Source organism: Tinamus guttatus, unplaced genomic scaffold, assembly GCF_059628265.1.
Source record: "Tinamus guttatus ecotype Peru unplaced genomic scaffold, ASM5962826v1 Tinamus_guttatus_pri_ptg000263l, whole genome shotgun sequence".
Taxonomy (NCBI): Eukaryota; Metazoa; Chordata; class Aves; order Tinamiformes; family Tinamidae; genus Tinamus; species Tinamus guttatus.
In genome coordinates this window covers 936,491-956,002 of record NW_028288797.1, presented here as the reverse complement: position 1 = coordinate 956,002, position 19,512 = coordinate 936,491, and the positions used below count along the sequence as shown (strand labels likewise).

Below are 19,512 nucleotides of genomic sequence, written 5' to 3'. Positions count from 1 at the left end.
GTTTTCTAGTGGAGCTGGAAGACTACAGAGGATTGACTTTGGGAGTTTTAACCAACCAAGTGATAATATTGGGTACAAACTTGAGAAATACTGCCATAATTCAACATTTTATCTTTGAAACACACGAAATACCAAACAGGCTATGGTCACCATCATTATTAATGCAGCAATAGACAGCTTTTCACAGCCACCTTTTGGGTTATTAATTGGAATATTAATTTACATGTAAGATTGAACTCAGTATCTATAGACCTTTTCCTGTCTAACTTTCCTGCTTCAGCCAACTGACTAATTGGATTTAGAAATAACTCACTATAAAGAAGAGTCTAGCAACAACAATAAAAAAAGGCGACATAAATGGCAAGCTACCCCATCTAAAGCTAGAGAAAGCCTATTATAAGTTTTATAGAGCTACTAATTCTTAAGATGCATAAATTAACTCCTTTCAAATAGACTCCCAGGCAAACATTAATGGACAATTATGTTACTGGAGGATATTTCTCAGGATGACCTAGACCTTATTACCTGTTCTGTTCCTCTCCTGCTGTAAAATTTTAAATTCATAATCCTTAATAATCCTTTTCTCTGTGCCTGTAAGAGCAGAAAAACATCATACAATTAAAGACAATCTTATACACTAATTTATGCACTGAAAGCTAAGACAAATCTAAAGTATTAAAACAACAGAGAAGTAATAAATTACATTGAAAGATTCTTTATGATGCAACTTGGCAGAATTTTAAAGAAATACAAGGAAAGTAGTAAGAGGCATCAGCTTGTTTACATTTTCCCACTTCGATGACTGGTTATTGCTCCACAGAAAAGCACTACCCATTTGCAATAAAGTGAACACCTCACTTTTATACTTGATGATATCTACGTAATAGTAAATACTAGAATTCTTTATACTATACTACAAACCAGTTTCAGTAGAGCCACATGGTAGCTGCTAGCAAATCAAACATTTATTTCCACTAGAAGTTGAGAAAACTTAAAAGGCAGCACACATGAAATAAACATTTCAGTTTACACAGGAACAAAAAGACAAAACTAACTGTGTATTTTTACACTACAGGACTTTTTTTTTTTTACAGAAAAAAACATAAATGGCTATCAAGAACTTAAAAGTTCAAAATCACAACAGAAAAAAAAAGAATAGATAGAGAAAATATATATCTTATTAGAAGTTCACATCATACAATTTGAAAAGAATTTAATGTAACGTTTTGCAGAGAGACTCATGTTGGCTCCAATTAAATAATTCTGACAAAATTCATCCAACAAACTGAAGACCTCTACTTACTGTTCTAATGTCATCTTCATAACTAGTGACCAGTTTATAATGGGGAGACCCTGACAAAACTCTCCAAGCAGATAACCCACAACCAGTTGCTTTAGATACTCCATCTTCATCTGTTTCACAGCCTCCTACAAGCAGCAGTCTGCAAGACAAACAAAAGGCAGATTGTTTCATATACTACAGAATGAAATATCTATTTTTAATTTTTTTAAATCAGAGCTATAGGACCTTGTTTTTACTAACCAAAAAATTAAATTGTTTTAAGACACCTAATAGCCCTAATAACCTTTGAACTTCACTGCATTCATTCACAGTTAAAAGACTTAAGTGTTGATCAAGTAATATTTGTGGCATTTACCTTCATCAGTTCTATCTCTGACTTTCCAAATGAAACACAGTTCCCAAAGATTCCCAACATTTAAAATAAGATATAGATATAAATTTGAGATTTTTCTCAGCCCTCAATTAAGGATGACAAATCATTTATGATTTGTTATGTTTATTTATTTGTTATGTTTATGAACAGCTTTGGCCATCCTGTTAAAGCATTAAAATTTTATTTATTAGCAAGGGAATATAAAGTTTGCCCCCCCCCCCCCCCCCAAAAAAAAAAGTAAAAACCTATTTCTCTTTCTCTCTTTCAGAGCCACACTAACAGTATTGCATGCCCACTCTAACTGGTATTTTTCATTATACATGCTAGACAGTACTCTAAAACCTCTGAAGGACAACCCTGCAAATTCCCACATAAAGGTGCCAGAACATTTTTCCCTTAAATCCTTTGATATTATTCACAGGGAAGTGGTATTTAACTGACTACTACTTTCACAAAGACCTTGAGAACAGGACATAAATTTGTCCGGAAGTATCACTTAACTGAACAAGCCATCAAAAAGTAAAGTATTTGCAGAATAGCCACAAACAGAAAAAGGCAAAAGTTCAGCCAGGAGAAGACCATTCTGCTGGGCAGCAGAATTTGCAGTACTCTTGAAATACTCTACCACCTAGTGGCTGACACTCATATAGCTCTTCCCTGTAGTTTTAATATATTTCAAAACGACCATTTCCTATGAGAGCTAACTGTAAAAAAAATCAAATGAATTTTTCCTTAATGAATCTGAAGGAGAAAATCTCCTACCTATATAATGAATACTAACTTTACTGCCAGCAATTATGTTGGTTCACTGTGAAATACCACTATACTCTCTGACACAGCAGTGAAGGAGCCTTCTGCATTTTTTGAATGATTGACTCTCAAATTAATGCATAAAGAAATCTCCTCATGCCATAACCTGTACAACAGTGGTATTGATTTTGTGGCCATGTAAAACACGAAATTAATATTCCTAATGAACTAAAACTAGTGCTTTCTGTGTGTTTACTTTTTATGTAAATGCTAACCAAAGCAAAATGCAACAGCAATATTTTTAGTAAAACATTAAAGCCTCTTTTTATTGCACGAAACCAGAATGTATTATAAAGTATAGAAATAGTTTTTTCATAGCAGTAAATATTCAGTTTAAAACATGCAATTTGGGGGGTGGGGGGGGATTTTTGTTGTTATAGGCTTTGTTGTTATTTTGCTTTTAAATGGCAATTTCTGTTTACCTTTTCAATGTAAAGAAAGAACAAAAACTACCCCTTTATAAATCAGCCTTTGGAGTGGTCTTTAGCACAGGTCTGCTTTTATATGTATTTAAGTTCCTAAGAAAAAAATGCCTTAACAAAAAAGTTTTGAAGCTTGTGGGGTTTCCTCATCCTCTAACTGAGGATGTCTCCTTTCTTGAAAGCACCAATACTGAAGGTAAGACTGAGCTTTCTTATTCACAGTTCTATCTTCTTCTTTAGCCCATCATTCTCTGGTGGAAGATTATAATTACCAAAGCTGCTATATAATCTACGAGAGTTAAATCCCCAAATATTAGTTCTATTTATTTTTGATATTGTATTGGCAAAAACAGACTCAAAGCAGACTCAGGCCTTTCAAAGACAGGAATTAGCTTAAGGATTATTTGCACATAGGACTTATGCTTTCAAAATATTTATTTTCAACTCTTATAGCATCCAATCTTGTCATTGGTTGCAACAAACACAAGATGATGTAGTTCTGGATCCTGAAAAGGGGGAGCAGGGCAAGAAGTAGGATCACAACCCTGGACTTCAGGAAGGAGATTTTGGGCTATTTAAGGACCAGTTTGGAAGACTCTGGCCTGTTCAGGCACCTGGTAACGTAAAAGTAGCAACAGGAGAGGTAACGTAAAAGTAGCAACAGGAGAGTGTCTCCATCATAACTAACAAGAAAATGCATTAATTTTGCAGTGTTCAACTGGAAGAGCGGTGTGTAAAGCTTCTCTGACTAAGCATTCATAACATGCTGTGTATTTTTCTTGCAGTAAAACAAAAAAAACACAAACAATTAAGGAACAATCTGATTTGAAACACAGGAAGTTCCATCTCCATGTGAGGAAGAACTTCTTTCCTGTGAGGGTGACAGAGCCCTGGAACAGGCTGCCCAGAGAGGTTGTGGAGTCTCCTTCTCTGGAGATCTTCCAAACCCGCCTGGATGCCACCCTGTGCCACGTGCTCTAGGTGTCCCTGCTGGAGCAGGGGGGTTGGACTAGATGAGCTCTAGAGGTCCCTTCCAACCTCAACCATTCTGTGATTCTGTCATTTCTATCAGTCCCAAGGAAATCTATCATTTAAGTGTGGATATGGATGAACACTCCTTTAAATTCTAAAAAAAATCATGAACAGCATGCCGAAACAATACTTATTGAGTAATTAACATCATATGTTCTTTACAGCAAGAGCACAGGGGAAAAAAATCACCTATGTAATGCTTCCCAGGAGATATTTAGTCAAAGCAAGTGGGATGTGAGGATCAGCTAGTGAAGACAACTGCAGTTATCATAGTATAATGTTAGACAATTGTACTATATTAGAAAATCAGTGACAAAACTTCAGAGCAGATGCCAAAGCAACAGAAAATTGTACTTCAGCACTGTGTGAAACAGAAATTTCATCTATGGTCAACAAGTAAATAAGAGCAACAGAGGGCTCCTAAATGAACACTGCAATCCCAGTGCTAAAACACAAAAGAATTACTAGATTATATATTCCATTTCTGAATAACAAACACAGAATCGCACTAAGTCTTTTATGCAAAAAAGTTTACATTTAAAGTGACCCTCAATTCACTCTATATTATTTGAATTCCTTCCAGTCAACACCTATTCCTTCATTTTCATACAGGCTGCTTGTTCTGGCCAGTTAGTTGGGTAATTCTCAGGTAAGGACAGGAAAAAGTGACATGTACTGAAACACCACTTTAAACCGAAATGCTAGGAAGGGTGTTTTGTTGCACAAGCCATACTAAGTAAGAATCCCATCTCCATTCCTAGAGAATGCCTCTAATTTCAGGACCCATAAGGAGTAAACGTGTTGGTAATAATAAGTAGGCAAATAAATAAATAATCATAGACTCATAATCATAAATAAATAATCATTCATTTAAGACTGGAAAGTTTAAGCAATCTTCTACACAAGTAATTAGCAAAATCAGAAGCAACAATCTTTCTACTACTAAGCACTCAAGTGAAAAGAAAACAATATAGCAAGTTTGATTTAATTCAACTGCAATATCAACAGTTACTAGAAACTATTTGAGCAGTTCATTTGTGTTTCAAGATGTGACTTAAAACAAGGAAGGCTTGGAGGGACGAACATCGGTCTTTCAAGGACAAGGGAAATGCCAGCAACGCACAAAGTACAATCAATGAGTAGCAGCTATAAACTAAGCAAGATATTTTAATAACAGTTTTTCTGCAGGCACTTGGGAAAAGAGGAATTTGCAGATTTCATGTCATACATTTAACAGTCCAATTTGCTTGTGTACATATTCTTGCATTTCCCCTTTGCCTCTTTCCTGTGCCTTTGGTCATTCTAGCACCGGGTCTTAATGCACCACCACTGATCAAAGAAGCAGAAGAACTGCCCCCAACTCCTATGGAACAGAGCCTTCAGACATGCTGCAGAATTGAAATTACTTTAAAAATACATTTAAAAAATAAATCAAATAACCTGCAGCACATGTTCCTACAAAAGAAAAACTTCTGCAGGAGCCTAGCACATGAAACCCCTGTAGCAGTTTTGAGAAACATTTTGTCTAGAACCTCTCTATCCTATTGTGTCTGACGCGGTTTATTCTCTGTTAGCTAAAATGAGCATAAACTCATCTGCGTGTTCACATCTAATCAGAATTTGTACCATACAGTTTAATATCACAGCTTAATACTCTGAAAGACACTAGCTAGATCAATGTTACACAGATCATTACACATCAAGTGATGAATTTTCTAACTTTCTCAACATAGTAAACAAGTTTCACATGAGTCTCCTTCACAGTCTGACCAACTATTAGCAGATCAGTGGTGCCACAATAAAATATATTCAGAAAACATAAAAATCAGCATAATAACTGCAAACAGTAACCCATGACAGCACCGCTATGAAGCCCTAGCAACAAAGAGGCAGTAGGCATAATTCTCTGGAAGATTCATTTATCTGGAGCCTTGACCATCCACAGTCATCTCAAGTCCTTCCACTAGCTCCAGCTTCCAATGCAATCCATCATTGAAGTAAAAATTTCCACAGCAGCGACCAAAATTCAATTGCAGTTGACCGTATTGTGGCAGAGGTGACTAGGAGACAAACAGCAACGTGAAGAGCCAGAAGAGAATCATCAATAGTAGCAACAGCGGCAGCTCTAAAACCGCCTGAACTCGCACACGAATTCCATCAAGATAAAACTTCCCACAGAAATTCAGGAAAACTTGTCACATACAGTGTAACATATTCATAACTTAGAAGTATCTTTTAGGATAAATGGAAGTCAATAATAGCAGGAATTAAGATGTCATATTAGCTTAGATACACGCAAAGCTCAACCTCGAGACAAAAAATGCCTTCTCCCCAGGTAGCAAAAGAATTCACCGTGGCAGCACGTACTTAAATTTTAAATAGCTTTTCTCAGAGCAGAATGCAACAGCAAAGGCAGGAACTGTTACGAGAACAGCAAAACTGGTATCAAAAGAAAATGAAAGCTACTCCTGAGAGCCTCAGCAAAGCTCTGGTCTTGTTTGCCAATTATTTTTTCAGGACTAGACAGAAGATGACTCCAGAATAACTGCGGTTGACAGGTAGCCTGGGAATAGCAACAAGAGATTTTTCTGTTTACTTTTTTAAGCAAAAAGCAAGCAAACAAAAAATCCCACAACCTTAGTCTGCTTCTGGGGAAGGACATACCACACCAGACACAGAGGAGAGACATGGGCATGCTGTCAAGCCATAAAGTTGCCCAAGGGATTGGCACATCTGCCACACAGGAAGATGATGAAGGTGCTCAGATTATTTAGCCTGGAGAAGTGAAGGCCCAGAGGAAATCTTAATGTGCATCAATAACTGACTTGGGGGGAAGGATAGGAAGACAGAGACAGACTCCTCTCACTGGTAGCCAGCGACAAGAGCCAAGGCAACGGGCACCGTTGAAACAACGGACTTGGTTGGTTTTTTGTTTTCTGCAGACACTTGAGCACTGGAACAGGTTGTCCAGACACACGGTGCAGACTCCATCCTTCGAGATGTCCAAAATTGGACAGGCTGAGGTCCTGCACAGCCAGCCTTGAGCTCTGTGTGTGTGTGTGCACGCATTAGGGGGACTAGGGAGGAGTAACAAAAGATCTCGAAAGGTCCCTTCCAGACTTCCTTGATTTTATGATGGTCAAAAAGCTCAGCTTTTGGGGGGCATATTCCCCCTTTTTCAGAAATTTCCATAAATTTGTGCTGAAGATGGTAGGTACATGCAAGTCTCAAGGAGAGCAAGTTCAGTGTAGGCTTTCCAAGCAAACCTGAGACTTTCTATTTTGCCTCAATGACAACAAATCCAAGCCTTACCATAGCTATTACAGTTTAGGCTCTAATATTGGACATCTGTAAAAAACTGCAGACAAACCTGAAGACATCCAGCTCCAGTCCAAGATAACAGTGCAATATATAAGAAAAAATAGAAGAAATCAAACTTTGTACTAGAGTCTTCAGAGAACTAGATTGCCATCAACTGACTCTGAAGCAGAAATTTATATTTGTCAACTAAAGTGCACCCTAAATTCCATTAAATATGAAGGATAGATCACATCATAACACTAATATAGAGACATTTTTTCAGCAGCAGTGGAACTCAAGATTATACTTTTCCGCAAATTATTTTAAAAGTACAGGTTCTGGAGTGCTATTTTACTGCAAGTCGATAAAAATAGGCAATTACATAGCTACATAGAGAGCAGTAAGTCAGTGCTTACAAGCAGTAGAGATAGACCAGTATTACTTCACTGCCTAAAAGTAAAATATAAGAAAGCACAAAGTGACCAAGTTGCATATAAGATAAGTGATAAAGAATTCATTTTCAACTGTGTGATCTGTTCACATATATCTACAATTTTCTTTATTGCACAATTTAGAAAATTGCCTGCCTTCAAGCCGTTCTTTTTTTTTTTTTGAGGCCGAGAAACTTCAACTTCTGTATTTGACATCAGAGAACTCTAAATTGATGAGTAGATTCTCTGGTTGAAGTTTTCTATCACAGAGTAAATTTGAAATCAGTCAGAGGAAAGATTTGCCTATGTGAACGGCAATGTATCATTTCTTTCTGCTTTCCACTGCAATCATCCTGGTACCATTTTTTCAGTTCTACTAAGCAAGTCACATAATAGAATATGCTGTGATCATCCCATGCAGTCTCATTTGAACATCACTATTTCCAGGGAATCAGCCATAATATTTGTTTTTAACCAGAAAAGAGTTCCTGAACACATTCCGCAAACATTTTCTCAGCAGCAGATACCATCACATTTTTTTCATGCAAGAAAAAGGTACTTCTCTCCATAGAAAATGAGAAATATAGATAAAATAAAAAGCCTGTCAACCAAAAACTTCCACTAAATTACTAATATTTTGATTAAAGTATACTAAGCACAAAAACAGTGTGGTCTCCTGCTCTTTTACTTTACACGAGTTTCACATTAAAGCACACAAAACTAAGATTATGTAAGAATAGCAGGAGAATCAAAATTATTCTCAAGAAGGGAAGAATGCGAAAACACAAAATTCCTCTTTTTTTCATCTTATAAACAGCTATGCCAAGATTCTGTATTCACAAAATGTTCTGACTACTCAACTGACACTTGTCTACTGATTTCCTGTTTGGTCTTAATTATTTATTTATTTTTCTGTTCAGAACTGTCAAACTCTTACTGCAAACGACTTCACTCACTTAGAAACTCCAGAAACTCCTTCTCCAAAAGAGCAAACACATCCACGTGTTATCAGAATAATTTAATAATCTGGCTGTAGTTTGAACATTAACCAGTGTTCTTTGCAATTGTTTGAGTAAGCCTATTTATTTCTTAATATTAGCAGCAGAAGATAGCTTCAGAAACAAGTGTCAAGAGACATTAACCCTTTTCTGACCAAAGGAAAGACTGGCTCTGAACAGGCTCTGCTGCCTGCTCATATAGCTCTGCCACAACTGCACAACCCTAACCTACTGCCCTGAAGCTCTTACATTTAGATAGTGAATATGAATTATGTAAAATTGCTAAATATGAACTGGAGAAAAAGAAGAATCCATATTCAAAATTGATCTCTCAAATAACAAGCTATCTGCTTGCTAGAAATACTTGGCAAACCAGAAAGTATTCCAACCAAATCCAGTTCAAGAGCAGGCAGCCAAATAGATGTCACCTCTCATGTCTGATATCTGTGCTGCACATACGCACACCTTCCCCCGCCACCAAAACACCTATGTCCCCATCTTTCCCTCCATCAAATTAACAAATGTCTTTTCAATCCACTTCTGACATTATAAAAATCCCATTTTTGCACAGTACTCACACAGCAAAGGATACATACTGACTTTTTCTTTTTAGAGTCGAGTATTTGATAAGAATTACTAATAGTTTGAGGCCCAAAAAACTTTAATTAAGAAAATCTCTGAAAGTCCAATTAAAAAAAAATCTTGTTTGTTTTTACTGTCTTTACAAATGTAATATACAAGCTTTAATTGTAGTGTAAATTCTCTTGTAGACTTTTTAATATTAATTTAATAAAGACATTATGCACTAATCATGAAAGACAGATGTCTATACACAGTTCTTCTAGAATTCATAAACACATTAAATGCCATTTCTGATGTCTCTGACCATCCCAACTTTGCCATTCAAACAGCTGTACTTTATGCAATAGCACCTGTTTACTTTAGCTCATTAATAGAGTTCATTAAGAGAGTGGCGGCAGTTAGGACCTCTTTTGTAAAAGTGATATATGACTTGTTACTGCACAGTCACTAATTATCAGTAATGGGTGTTTTCTTTCTCTTCCTAACACATGTAACACTTCAACGTCTATTTTGCCAGTATTATTCATTATTTCCATATTGCTGGCAGGTTACAAACAGAACACTTACCTGTGACCAGGATGATAAACAACAGTAGTTACTCCATGCACATAATGGCTGCTAAAGCTGAAACTATGACTTTCTTGGAAGCTTTGATTTGTTCCAACACTAGGCATAGGAGGAAAAAAAAAGTAGATTATTTCAGATATATGTTTTTAAATAATGTAAAATTATTTTAAAATTTGTGGTACCTTCTCAGAATAAATCAGAATTTATGCTTACCTTACAAGATAACTTCTCAGCTCTCCACGATAATTAATGACAAGCAGTTCAGCTGACCATTGTGCACTTGCTTTGTATTCTAAGAAGATTAATCCAGCAATAGCATAACTAAGATCTCCTGGAAAACCTGATGTCTTGCAAAAGACAGACAATGATAGCAGGTTGTGGGAGGGGAGGAGAAGAGTGTTTTGGCTACTGAAGGAACTACAAATCAAATTTCCTGTATTCTATAAAAGGTATATTAAAAAAGCTAACAGAAGTTATTTATAGATGTTACTATAATAATAATAAAAATAGTCTGATCTTGATTTTAAAGAAGTCTTATTAATACAAAGTATGTTAAGAATACACTACAGAAATACACTTTGAAAATCCTCCAATGTAATCTTCCAATATGCAAAATATGAAGTATATTCTGTTGTGCAAGCCAACAGCAACTATATCTTCCTCACACAAAAGAATGCTCCTCAAATTGTTCAAGCAGCAATATTTTCTGATTTACAACAGAATCCACATACAAACTGCATAAAGATGGGTCAAAATTTGCCTGGAGGAATACTGGGAAAGTTGAGGTGTCACTACAATCATCTGCACCCATTCTAAATAGATGGCATTATGGCAGGATTTGATGTATCTGCAGATCTACCACAACTTTGAGGAAAGATGAAGACTCTGACTAGAAAACACCAAGATGATAGGTTTTGTGCATGCCACGCATGATCTGAGTTTAATCAACTATAATATACCCATCAAATGATAAACACTTCATAATATATTTCTGCTTCCTATTCATTTCGTAAGGATTTATCCCAAAGTATAAATAAGAGTGGCTACTATTTCTGATTATAGAGAGTTTTAACATACTTAAATTTGATCAGAGAGAGTACTTACTGGTGAAATGACCAAAAGCTCACTACCCATTAGGTCAAACACTCTCACTGTTCCAGAGCTTTCGGCATAAGCAAGTAATGTACAATCATGACTCCATGCCACACGCCTCCACTGTGGGTTAGGATCTTTTGGAACTAGGAAAAAACAAACAAAAAAAATGGTTCTTAAAAATAAATAGCTTTCTGTTAACAATTAGGCAGGTGCTAACTGGTCTTCACATATCAATGAGCAGTGTCTGAATCATAACAAAATGAATGGCATTGGACTACATCTTGATCTCCAACCATTCACTGACCCTCTAACTATTAAATGTCTTTACACTGGTAGTATATTCCTTTGAACACACTATTTATAAACTTGCAGGTCATTCACCCATCCCCATCCTCTCAAATAAAGCAAAGCGTAAGAGAATATTGACGAAGTATTTTTGGAACTAGAAATTTGATTTCTAGTAAAAGCTTTCTTTAACTAAACTATTATAATTCTTTCTCATCTGCATTAGTTGAATGCCCTGGCTCCTGGGAATAAGTGTTCAATATGGCAGTCAGCAAAGAGCTGGCAATGTATCAGGATCCAAAGAAGAAATCAGAAGGTTACCTTAAAGAGTAGGGAAACAACAATGCTTAGCAAAACATGAACAATAAACACTGAGGAAACTAAGGTGTAGAGGTTACATATTGCATACCTTGACATTTGCCGATAATGGATCCAAAGTCATCTTTTGCAGACCTGCAGAATAAAATTCAGTTATGTATTTAGACAAAAAACACTACTTAATTCTGAAGAAAAATACTATAAAAATACTCTGAGTGCTCATGCAAATCTTGGAGTTGTTTTTAGCTACTTATTCAAAAAGGCGAATAGTCCCCTTCACCTTTAGAAGGCTAGAATAACCAGCAGCACCATAAAAATCCTCCTTCCAACATATAAATTACACCATCCCACATTTAGTAGTAATGCTGTTCAAAACACTACAGCTGCTGCAGCAGAGTATTATGCAGCAGGTAACTTTAAAAAATTAGATTTCTCTAGCTTACTATTTTAGCAACAAATCAGAAATAAAATTATTTTTACACAGTTGGAAAATAAAATTTCATAGTCTATAAGCTGACATTTATAGTGCTCGCATCACTTCTGGTTGAATAATTTTCATACACTTGCTTCTTTTACATATAAATAGAAGGTCTGACCTTCCAGCAAATTGATTTTTGTGAAGCAAGTAAACACTCTCAATCAAGATCTGCTGTAAAGCTAAATGTGTTCTTGAACTAGCAAAGGAGAACTTGTTATTAGTCAGTGGAGGAGAAAAGGAAACCATGAGTCTTGTGGCAATTCATATTATTTGTAAAATCAGGGGAAGTGTTACACGTGCCAGCTGTTCTACCACAGTAGAATAACAGCTTCTCCCTCACTCCATTTCTACTCTCCCATAGTGATTTTGAAGGGGAATGGAAGAGCAAAGGCTAGAAAGCCCATGAATTTAGTTTAGTATTTCAAAGCAATTTGAGTCTTTCCTCTTCCATATCTTAGAAAATGAAATAATATCAACTTTGAGGGGGAGGGGTGAGGAAGGGGAACGGGCAGGGAGCAGAAATTTAAGAAGAAATCAAAGGCATCTGAGTTATAATAAATGATATTCCATATATCATTTGCAGCATGCACGTAACACTCTGAAAGAATAGAAATATCTTTATAGTATGATTAGTAAAACTCCCAAAATATTCTCTCAAATCTCTAAAATTGTGGTTTTTAAGTGATGAACATTATTACATTACCTTATTTCTACACACTGGTCTTGAACAACTGCCAACAATTTACCATTGCTGGAAAAGGAAAATCAAAGATGTTGAAGTTCAAGCAAAGATCACTCTGGCACACTGTGGATCAGATCTCTAGGCACTTTTCTATAAGGATAAACTCATGTTTTCTCTCATAAATCAAAATAAGTTCAGAATTACCAATTTTTATGCAAAGAATGTGCTATTAATAAAATTCCCTTCATGTCACGAACACGTTTCACCATGTCTCTTCTAGAATCACTAAGAAAATGGAAATAACATTTAAAATCTTGTTAAATAAAAGGTCAGAGACAGATGTTGCACATGGACAATTTTAGGTAGCACTATTTGAGCTTACATACTGTTTCTTGTGTAATAAACAACTACCATCCTTTGGGAAGTCGGGTGATTGCCTTAGGTCTGCTCTTTGTACCTTATATACAACACTGCACAATAGGCCAGATTCATCAGCAAAGATCATCAGCTTCTTCAGGGACCCATCAGCTCTTTCAACAATACAGAACCCTTGATAATATCTAGTTAAACATACGTAAACATATTCCAAACTACTTTCATGTCACTGTTCCATTTCTCTGCATATGTTTACGCTTCCTAAGAAAAAAAAAAGCAGCAATGCAACTTATGCTGCTAGAATTACTACAAAACAGTTGTTCCTAGTCTAGGAATTCTCATTTCTGCGCTCAGCACACAATAATGACAGATCTTGATGGTCCCTTTAAGAATGCACTTTCCACAATTTTTAAAATAATCAGTTTCTATTACACGCCTTGCGAGCTTTGAGATCAAATTCAACAGTCATGAATATGATTGCCAGCAGAAGGGTTATTACACAGCTAATCATCTTTCATCAAAAATTGGAAGGACATTCGGATATAAGTGAGAGGACGCTTTAAGAGGAGGGAAACACTGTGAAAGTCCCTGGATAGCCTGAGGAAAGGTCAATCTGCAGCCTCTGAAAGCCTCCAGTGTTTCCTTTGACCAAGGAGAACAGCAATGTCTTTGCACGCTATTAGCTCAGCATTGTTGCCACTGAGGACAGCAGAAGAAAAAAAAAAGAATACCACACTGGTAGTAACTGGTATGAGAGACAAAAATTAATGATGCTACTTCCTTTGCTGTCTCAGTGAATGTAGTAGCGAATCTCTCCTTTTTAGATTTTTCCCAAGGTATCTACTACATCCTTGAACACAGCAGCTATACTCCACAACCTCCTTTCAACCCGAACAAGCTCTGGCAGATCACACACTACGTAAGAATGCATATTATCTTGTACAGAAAACAAACCACTATCACCAACAACAACGAAACACCCACTCGCATTAACATGTCCATTATACAGCAATCTTTTCTGCTAAAAATAGGGAAGCACAAGAGTACACGAGCTGGTTACCTTGCAAGTACCAGATGCCAGTTGATCTGCTTATTAACCAGACGAACCAGTCCAGGTGGCAGGGTAAACTTTGCAGGGCTGAAATAAAAATGTTACAATAAATTAGCATGTACACCTAACAAAAAAGCAGTGAGTGAGATACAGATCTCACATTTAGGCTTTAGCAAACTAAACATGAGTCAGTAGTACACCTTGACAACAACAAAGGCTAACCGGTCTGCAGTAATGGAATCACAGTTATACATTAAGGGAGATTATTATTCTTTACACTGGTCTGCATCTACTTTCAGGCAGCCATACTACAAGACAGACACTGATAAACTAGAGGACCACTGAGTTTTTTAGGGGACTAAAGCGTTTACCCACAAAAAGAGCTGAGGAAACTATACCGCTTTAGTCTGGAGAAAGAAACAGCTTCAAAAGGACCTGAGAGTGGCCTTGGATACCTAAGAGAAGGTTTCCAAGAAGATGGGAGCACAGAGGTGCATGAGAATAGAACCCTGTTCAGACTAAAACAAAGAAGTTTCCAAGCTGGCAAGGAAAAATAAGTCTTCACCAGGAAGAGAGTCAAGCCCTAACAGGCTGCCCAAAGCGGCTATGGAATCTCCACCCAGGAAGGCTTTCAACACCCAGATGGAAAGATCACTGAGCAGTCTGGCCTTAATTTCAGAGAAGGTGATTTGACACCTCCTGGACTCCCTTCCAAACTGGTCTCCAATCTTCTCAATCAAGTCTCAGTGAAACTACAGGAATTCTTGGTTGTTTTTAAGTAAAATGACATAAACTCATTCCATCTGCAAGTGGATCCTTGTGGGCAGACTTGGATGTCTGAAGTCAGTTATCAAATGCAAACCTCAAATCAAAAATATAAAACTAAGTGGAATACCAGGTGAGCAGCAGGAGGAGAGGAAGGGCAGCATGGCCTAGCAGAGAAGAAGCTCCTAACAAACTGTGGGATTGTTTCCCAAAAACTCAGAAACAATAAACCTCTAAAAAGGAAAACAGATATTTTCAGCCATGAAAAAAAAAAAAAATCCAAATTATGACTTTGGAAGCAAATAGTGTAATGGTGTCAGACCTGACAGGTATGCCATTTGTCACTCAGATAAGCACAAACAGTTTCATTTGCTATATCTCTGTTGGGGTGGGGAGATAAATATGCGTTTTGGGAAAGATGATGCTCCAAATGGAAGTATATTTTGGCTACTGACAACAGCTAAGGCTGAAACCAGTATAACTGTCTAGATTCTTTTCAAGACAGGCTTCAACTGTGGGCCTCCAAATGTGGAAACACATCTGTGAGCACAACTCAACTCAAATTCAAGAGGAGAGACACCTACTCTATGTATTGCTCACACAGCGTTATAGGTAGTATTCAGTTTTAGTGTCACTAAAAATAACTCTCCAATAAAAACAAAAAGCTATAAAAATATTACCAAATAATAATATTAAGCATTGTTTTCCTCAAACCTACCTGTACCAAATATATCGAAGTAAAAATAATGCAGGACCTACCAAAAAAAGAAAAAGCAAGAATTTCATTTTTTGCTGTTTAAACATAAGTCTCCAGGGTACTGCACACAGATTTCTACGAATTCTCTGGAATGAAACAAACATGTAAAAGGAAAGGGGAAAAACTAAACTTAAACCACAACAAAAAACACGCACTTATTTTTCTTTGGCCAATGAATCTTTATTTTACTAAAGGGAAATGACAAATCAAAAGTTGCAATACATTTCAGGAAAATCTAGGAGAAATGCCTACCAAATGAAAATCCAACTCAGTTACTGCATAAATCAAGTACAGAACGTTAACATAAACAGATCACGATGTAAAGCTTCCGTACGGAAGCGAGTTTGCTATTTGGGCTCTTTCAGCCAAGGGCTGTTAATGAAAAACCAAACAATTAAACAACAAAAAAAAAACTCAGCAATACTTTGCAAAATACAACTGGGCTTCCAAGCTTCTTAGATGTATGTTTTCTTAGTCTTCCCTATTGTTTAATGGAAGTGGAAAAAAAAGCCCACAAAAATTAAAATAACTTAAAGGTACTGATAATCAGAAATCATTTTTCTAAAAACCCATCCCATGCGCTACTCCCAATACATTGGCCACTTCACAGAGCAAAGAGCGTTTTTTATTTTTGTAAGCAAGTAACCTACACATAATTCTTGTAAGTCATAAACACAGAAACTAGCCATATTTACCTGTAATTGCTCTCGTGATGATAAATGATGCGCCATGTTTTTTGCTGCCTCTTGGCTGCAATTATAACAGTAGTGGTCAAACATCACATTATACATTTTAGCTTAAATATATAGTATTCATGCATATATTCAGCAAATTAATTCAAGCTGAGTGCTAGTCTACAAGTTCTCTGTTTACTTGCAGTTACTTTCAACTTTGCATTAAGAGCATAAGACAAAACAGGCTACATAGCCAAATATTTTCAATAAATGCAAAGTTCTAATGAACATATTATCACTAAGGTATCTGTTGGTTCAACTTTCCTCTAGTCTTTGATAATAATAAAAGCCATTGACTTGGTGACTACGTCCTCCTGTAAAGCATTCTTTCTATGGAATATAGACCAGGAATTATTCTTTCTAGGAATATAGACCCCATACGTTGACAGTAGAAAACAGTAAGTTCAATCTGCTTGATCTATCCACAATTCTAAATGATTCTACGAGTCTTCCCCTGTAACCTTAGCCAGAGAACCACTGCCTCATTTACTCTTTGCAATGATTAACTACTCAGTAATTCTTTCTGTTCTCATTCTGTATTTTGGCATTCCTGAAGTCTTGTTATACACAACCATATCCCTGCAGTGAGTACAGAACACTTGATTTTCACACCAGCCTTTTCTCCAGCATTGTCACCTCTCTGCATGTGCTCTTTACAAAAGCCTGCCAATTTCCCCAAACAAAATATTTCTCAGGAAACATAATACATGTAAATGAGAATCCTAGCAAGGACTAAAACTAAAGCCAATATGGGGTCCAACTTAAGAAATACCATTTTTAGCTATTTTAAATTTAACAGAACATTAAACACTCAGCACAGAGGGATCTTTCAGTAGGTGTAATTACAGTTGGAAGAGCTCAGCAATTCTGCAATCAAAACTGAATCATCCCGAATGAGATACAGAAAAATAAAGCAACAGCAATAGACACCTGTGGGGAGTATAGCTTAAGGCCTTGTTTTGTATTCTACAAAACTGCATAGGTAGAGATTTAATTTGATTTCCTAGTGTAGCCATCAATTTAACTTCTCCCTTTTCACAATTCCCCACCTCTGTCATTCCAAACCATTCAGTTCTATAAGGAATTAGAACTGTTGAATTGTTTTTTGTGACTGACTTTTTCCTGTACAGTGCACAGTGTAAATAAACCGCAGTTAGAGAGACTGATGTTCCAAAAGAAAAGACATAAGCACTTACATAAGATTATTGTTAAGACATCTTAAGGCAAACACTCAATCACTCTGACAAAATTTCACTTTGCCTGAGTGTATCAGTGTAAAATCATTTTTCCAGTAAAACCTTAGACCATGTTGGGAGTAGTGTTATCCTCTGACAGTTTTCAAAAAAAAATATAATTCCAACAAACTATAAAATAAAATATTTCCAGATCTTTCTAATTCTGACATTAAAATTGTAATTATCTTGAAGCTATAGCAAACAAGTAAGAAGCGATGAGTTTAAAATGGTCTCTAACATCTGATCAAGCTGGCAAGCAGAATTCCACATTGCTTTGAAATTCCAGTAGTGGGGGGGGACAGGATCTTCAGGCTGTGATTCTAAGATCACTTTAGACTGGCTGCTGAAGAGAGGTCTCACACTTCCCTCTGCCTCTGACACCTTCCTGACCGCCCCCATACCTACATGGGTGCTTGCATGATCGCCCAAGAGAAGCAAACTGAACAAGAAGTTCATTCTCAAACCAGTCAGTTCCCTTCAGCCATACAACTTCAAGAACACCAGTGACTTGTCAGCAAGCCTCCCTTTTGGTACAGTTGTAAACCCAGTCTCATGTGCCATAACTTCTAAGGTCTCCTGAGGTCTTCAGCTATGCAAATCTTTCATCCATTACTAAAAAGAGGGGAGAAAAAACAGTATAGACCATATCTAAAAACAAAGTAATACAAAAATGGATGCAGCTATCTATTCACATACATGACTAACCCCATATGTTATTGATTGATAAAACTGCAGCTATTTTTCTCAAACACTTGTTACTTCGGCAGCAACTGAGGATTTTAAACTCAGAATAAAAAATATGATGACGCCTTTCTGGCAAACAAAGAGCTACTTTCATGGGAATGCTTTTAGCAAACATGACTAGGTACCTTTTTTTGCTTCTGAAGCTTTGCAATATCAGAGGTTCCCATTACACATACAACCTGTTATAGGTATTTCCATAATGCATTTTCCAACTAAAAACATTTTAATGACTGCAGTGAGCTTGAAAGCTCACTACAAACAATAAGCAAGAGAATATTCCTTACATTATGGATGTCCAAAGCAGACAGCAATAGAAAAAGATGCAACCAACTCAGCACATGGCTGGAAAAAGAGGGGTGCGTAACCCCCTAGCACCTGAGCTTTATCACTGACTCACGGAAAAGCAGTATAAGAGCAGGATCTCCCAACATAGCAGTAACATATCCCTGTTTTTAAAGCTTTGTCAGCTCCCTGTGTGCCATACATACATATATGGATATACCTAAATACACACAGAGTGATATTAACTCTCTTAACTCTATCCAGCCCTCACAAAATACAGTTACGACCAAGTGACATTCTGATGAGAAAGTCTGGAGGGTGCAAGCTTCCTTGCATCCCCTCCCCCTTCCTCCCTCTTTTTCTCTCTCCCTCCCTCCCGTCCCGTCCGGTCCCGTCCCGTCCTGCCGACGTGGCGGGTTCCCGTACCGCGACGCGGCCAGGACGACACTCACCTGCACCTCGCTCTCCGGCGGCCACTCGGCGTTGACGAGCAGGTCGTACAGGATATTCTCCTCCTCGCCGCCCTCCTGCTCCTCGCTCACAGAAGCCACCTCCGGGCCCGCTTCGCGGCGCTGCCCGGCGGCCGCCATGTCCGCGCAGGCCCAACCCCCCGCAGCGCCTACGGCGCCCGGCATAGGCCAAAGCGCGTAGGGCGCGGCGTCGCGCGCGCGCGCGCATGCGCGCGGGAGGCCCTTTCAGGCGCGAGCGCCGCTGCTGTTGAGGGAAAGGCGAGGACGGGGGCAGGGAGATCCCGAAAGGGACAGAAAATTCCTGCTTGCCGTCCGCATCCTGCTGCAGCGGCCGCGATTCGCTCCTAGGTCTCCAAGGGGCCTTCCAGAATCACATTCTGATATTAAGAAAAAACGCCTAAAGCTAGGGAAATGTAACACTGT

General features: G+C 37.5%; 1 protein-coding gene across 1 annotated transcript in view; it reads right to left on the bottom strand.

The window, feature by feature from the left end:
• Nucleotides 1-19,224, bottom strand: part of NBAS (NBAS subunit of NRZ tethering complex) — a 146,639-nt gene extending 127,415 nt beyond the window's left edge. Inside the window, exons 1-11 of the mRNA XM_088527201.1 lie at nucleotides 19,072-19,224; nucleotides 16,320-16,374; nucleotides 15,586-15,622; nucleotides 14,112-14,189; nucleotides 12,698-12,745; nucleotides 11,608-11,651; nucleotides 10,923-11,056; nucleotides 10,032-10,165; nucleotides 9,819-9,917; nucleotides 1,304-1,442; nucleotides 526-591 (exon numbers count right to left, since the gene is read on the bottom strand). Of these exons, the coding sequence (XP_088383327.1) occupies nucleotides 526-591; nucleotides 1,304-1,442; nucleotides 9,819-9,917; nucleotides 10,032-10,165; nucleotides 10,923-11,056; nucleotides 11,608-11,651; nucleotides 12,698-12,745; nucleotides 14,112-14,189; nucleotides 15,586-15,622; nucleotides 16,320-16,374; nucleotides 19,072-19,209 (972 nt within the window). The 5' untranslated portion in view covers nucleotides 19,210-19,224. The remainder of the gene's footprint in view (nucleotides 1-525; nucleotides 592-1,303; nucleotides 1,443-9,818; nucleotides 9,918-10,031; nucleotides 10,166-10,922; nucleotides 11,057-11,607; nucleotides 11,652-12,697; nucleotides 12,746-14,111; nucleotides 14,190-15,585; nucleotides 15,623-16,319; nucleotides 16,375-19,071) is intronic.
• Nucleotides 19,225-19,512: the final 288 nt, after the last annotated feature.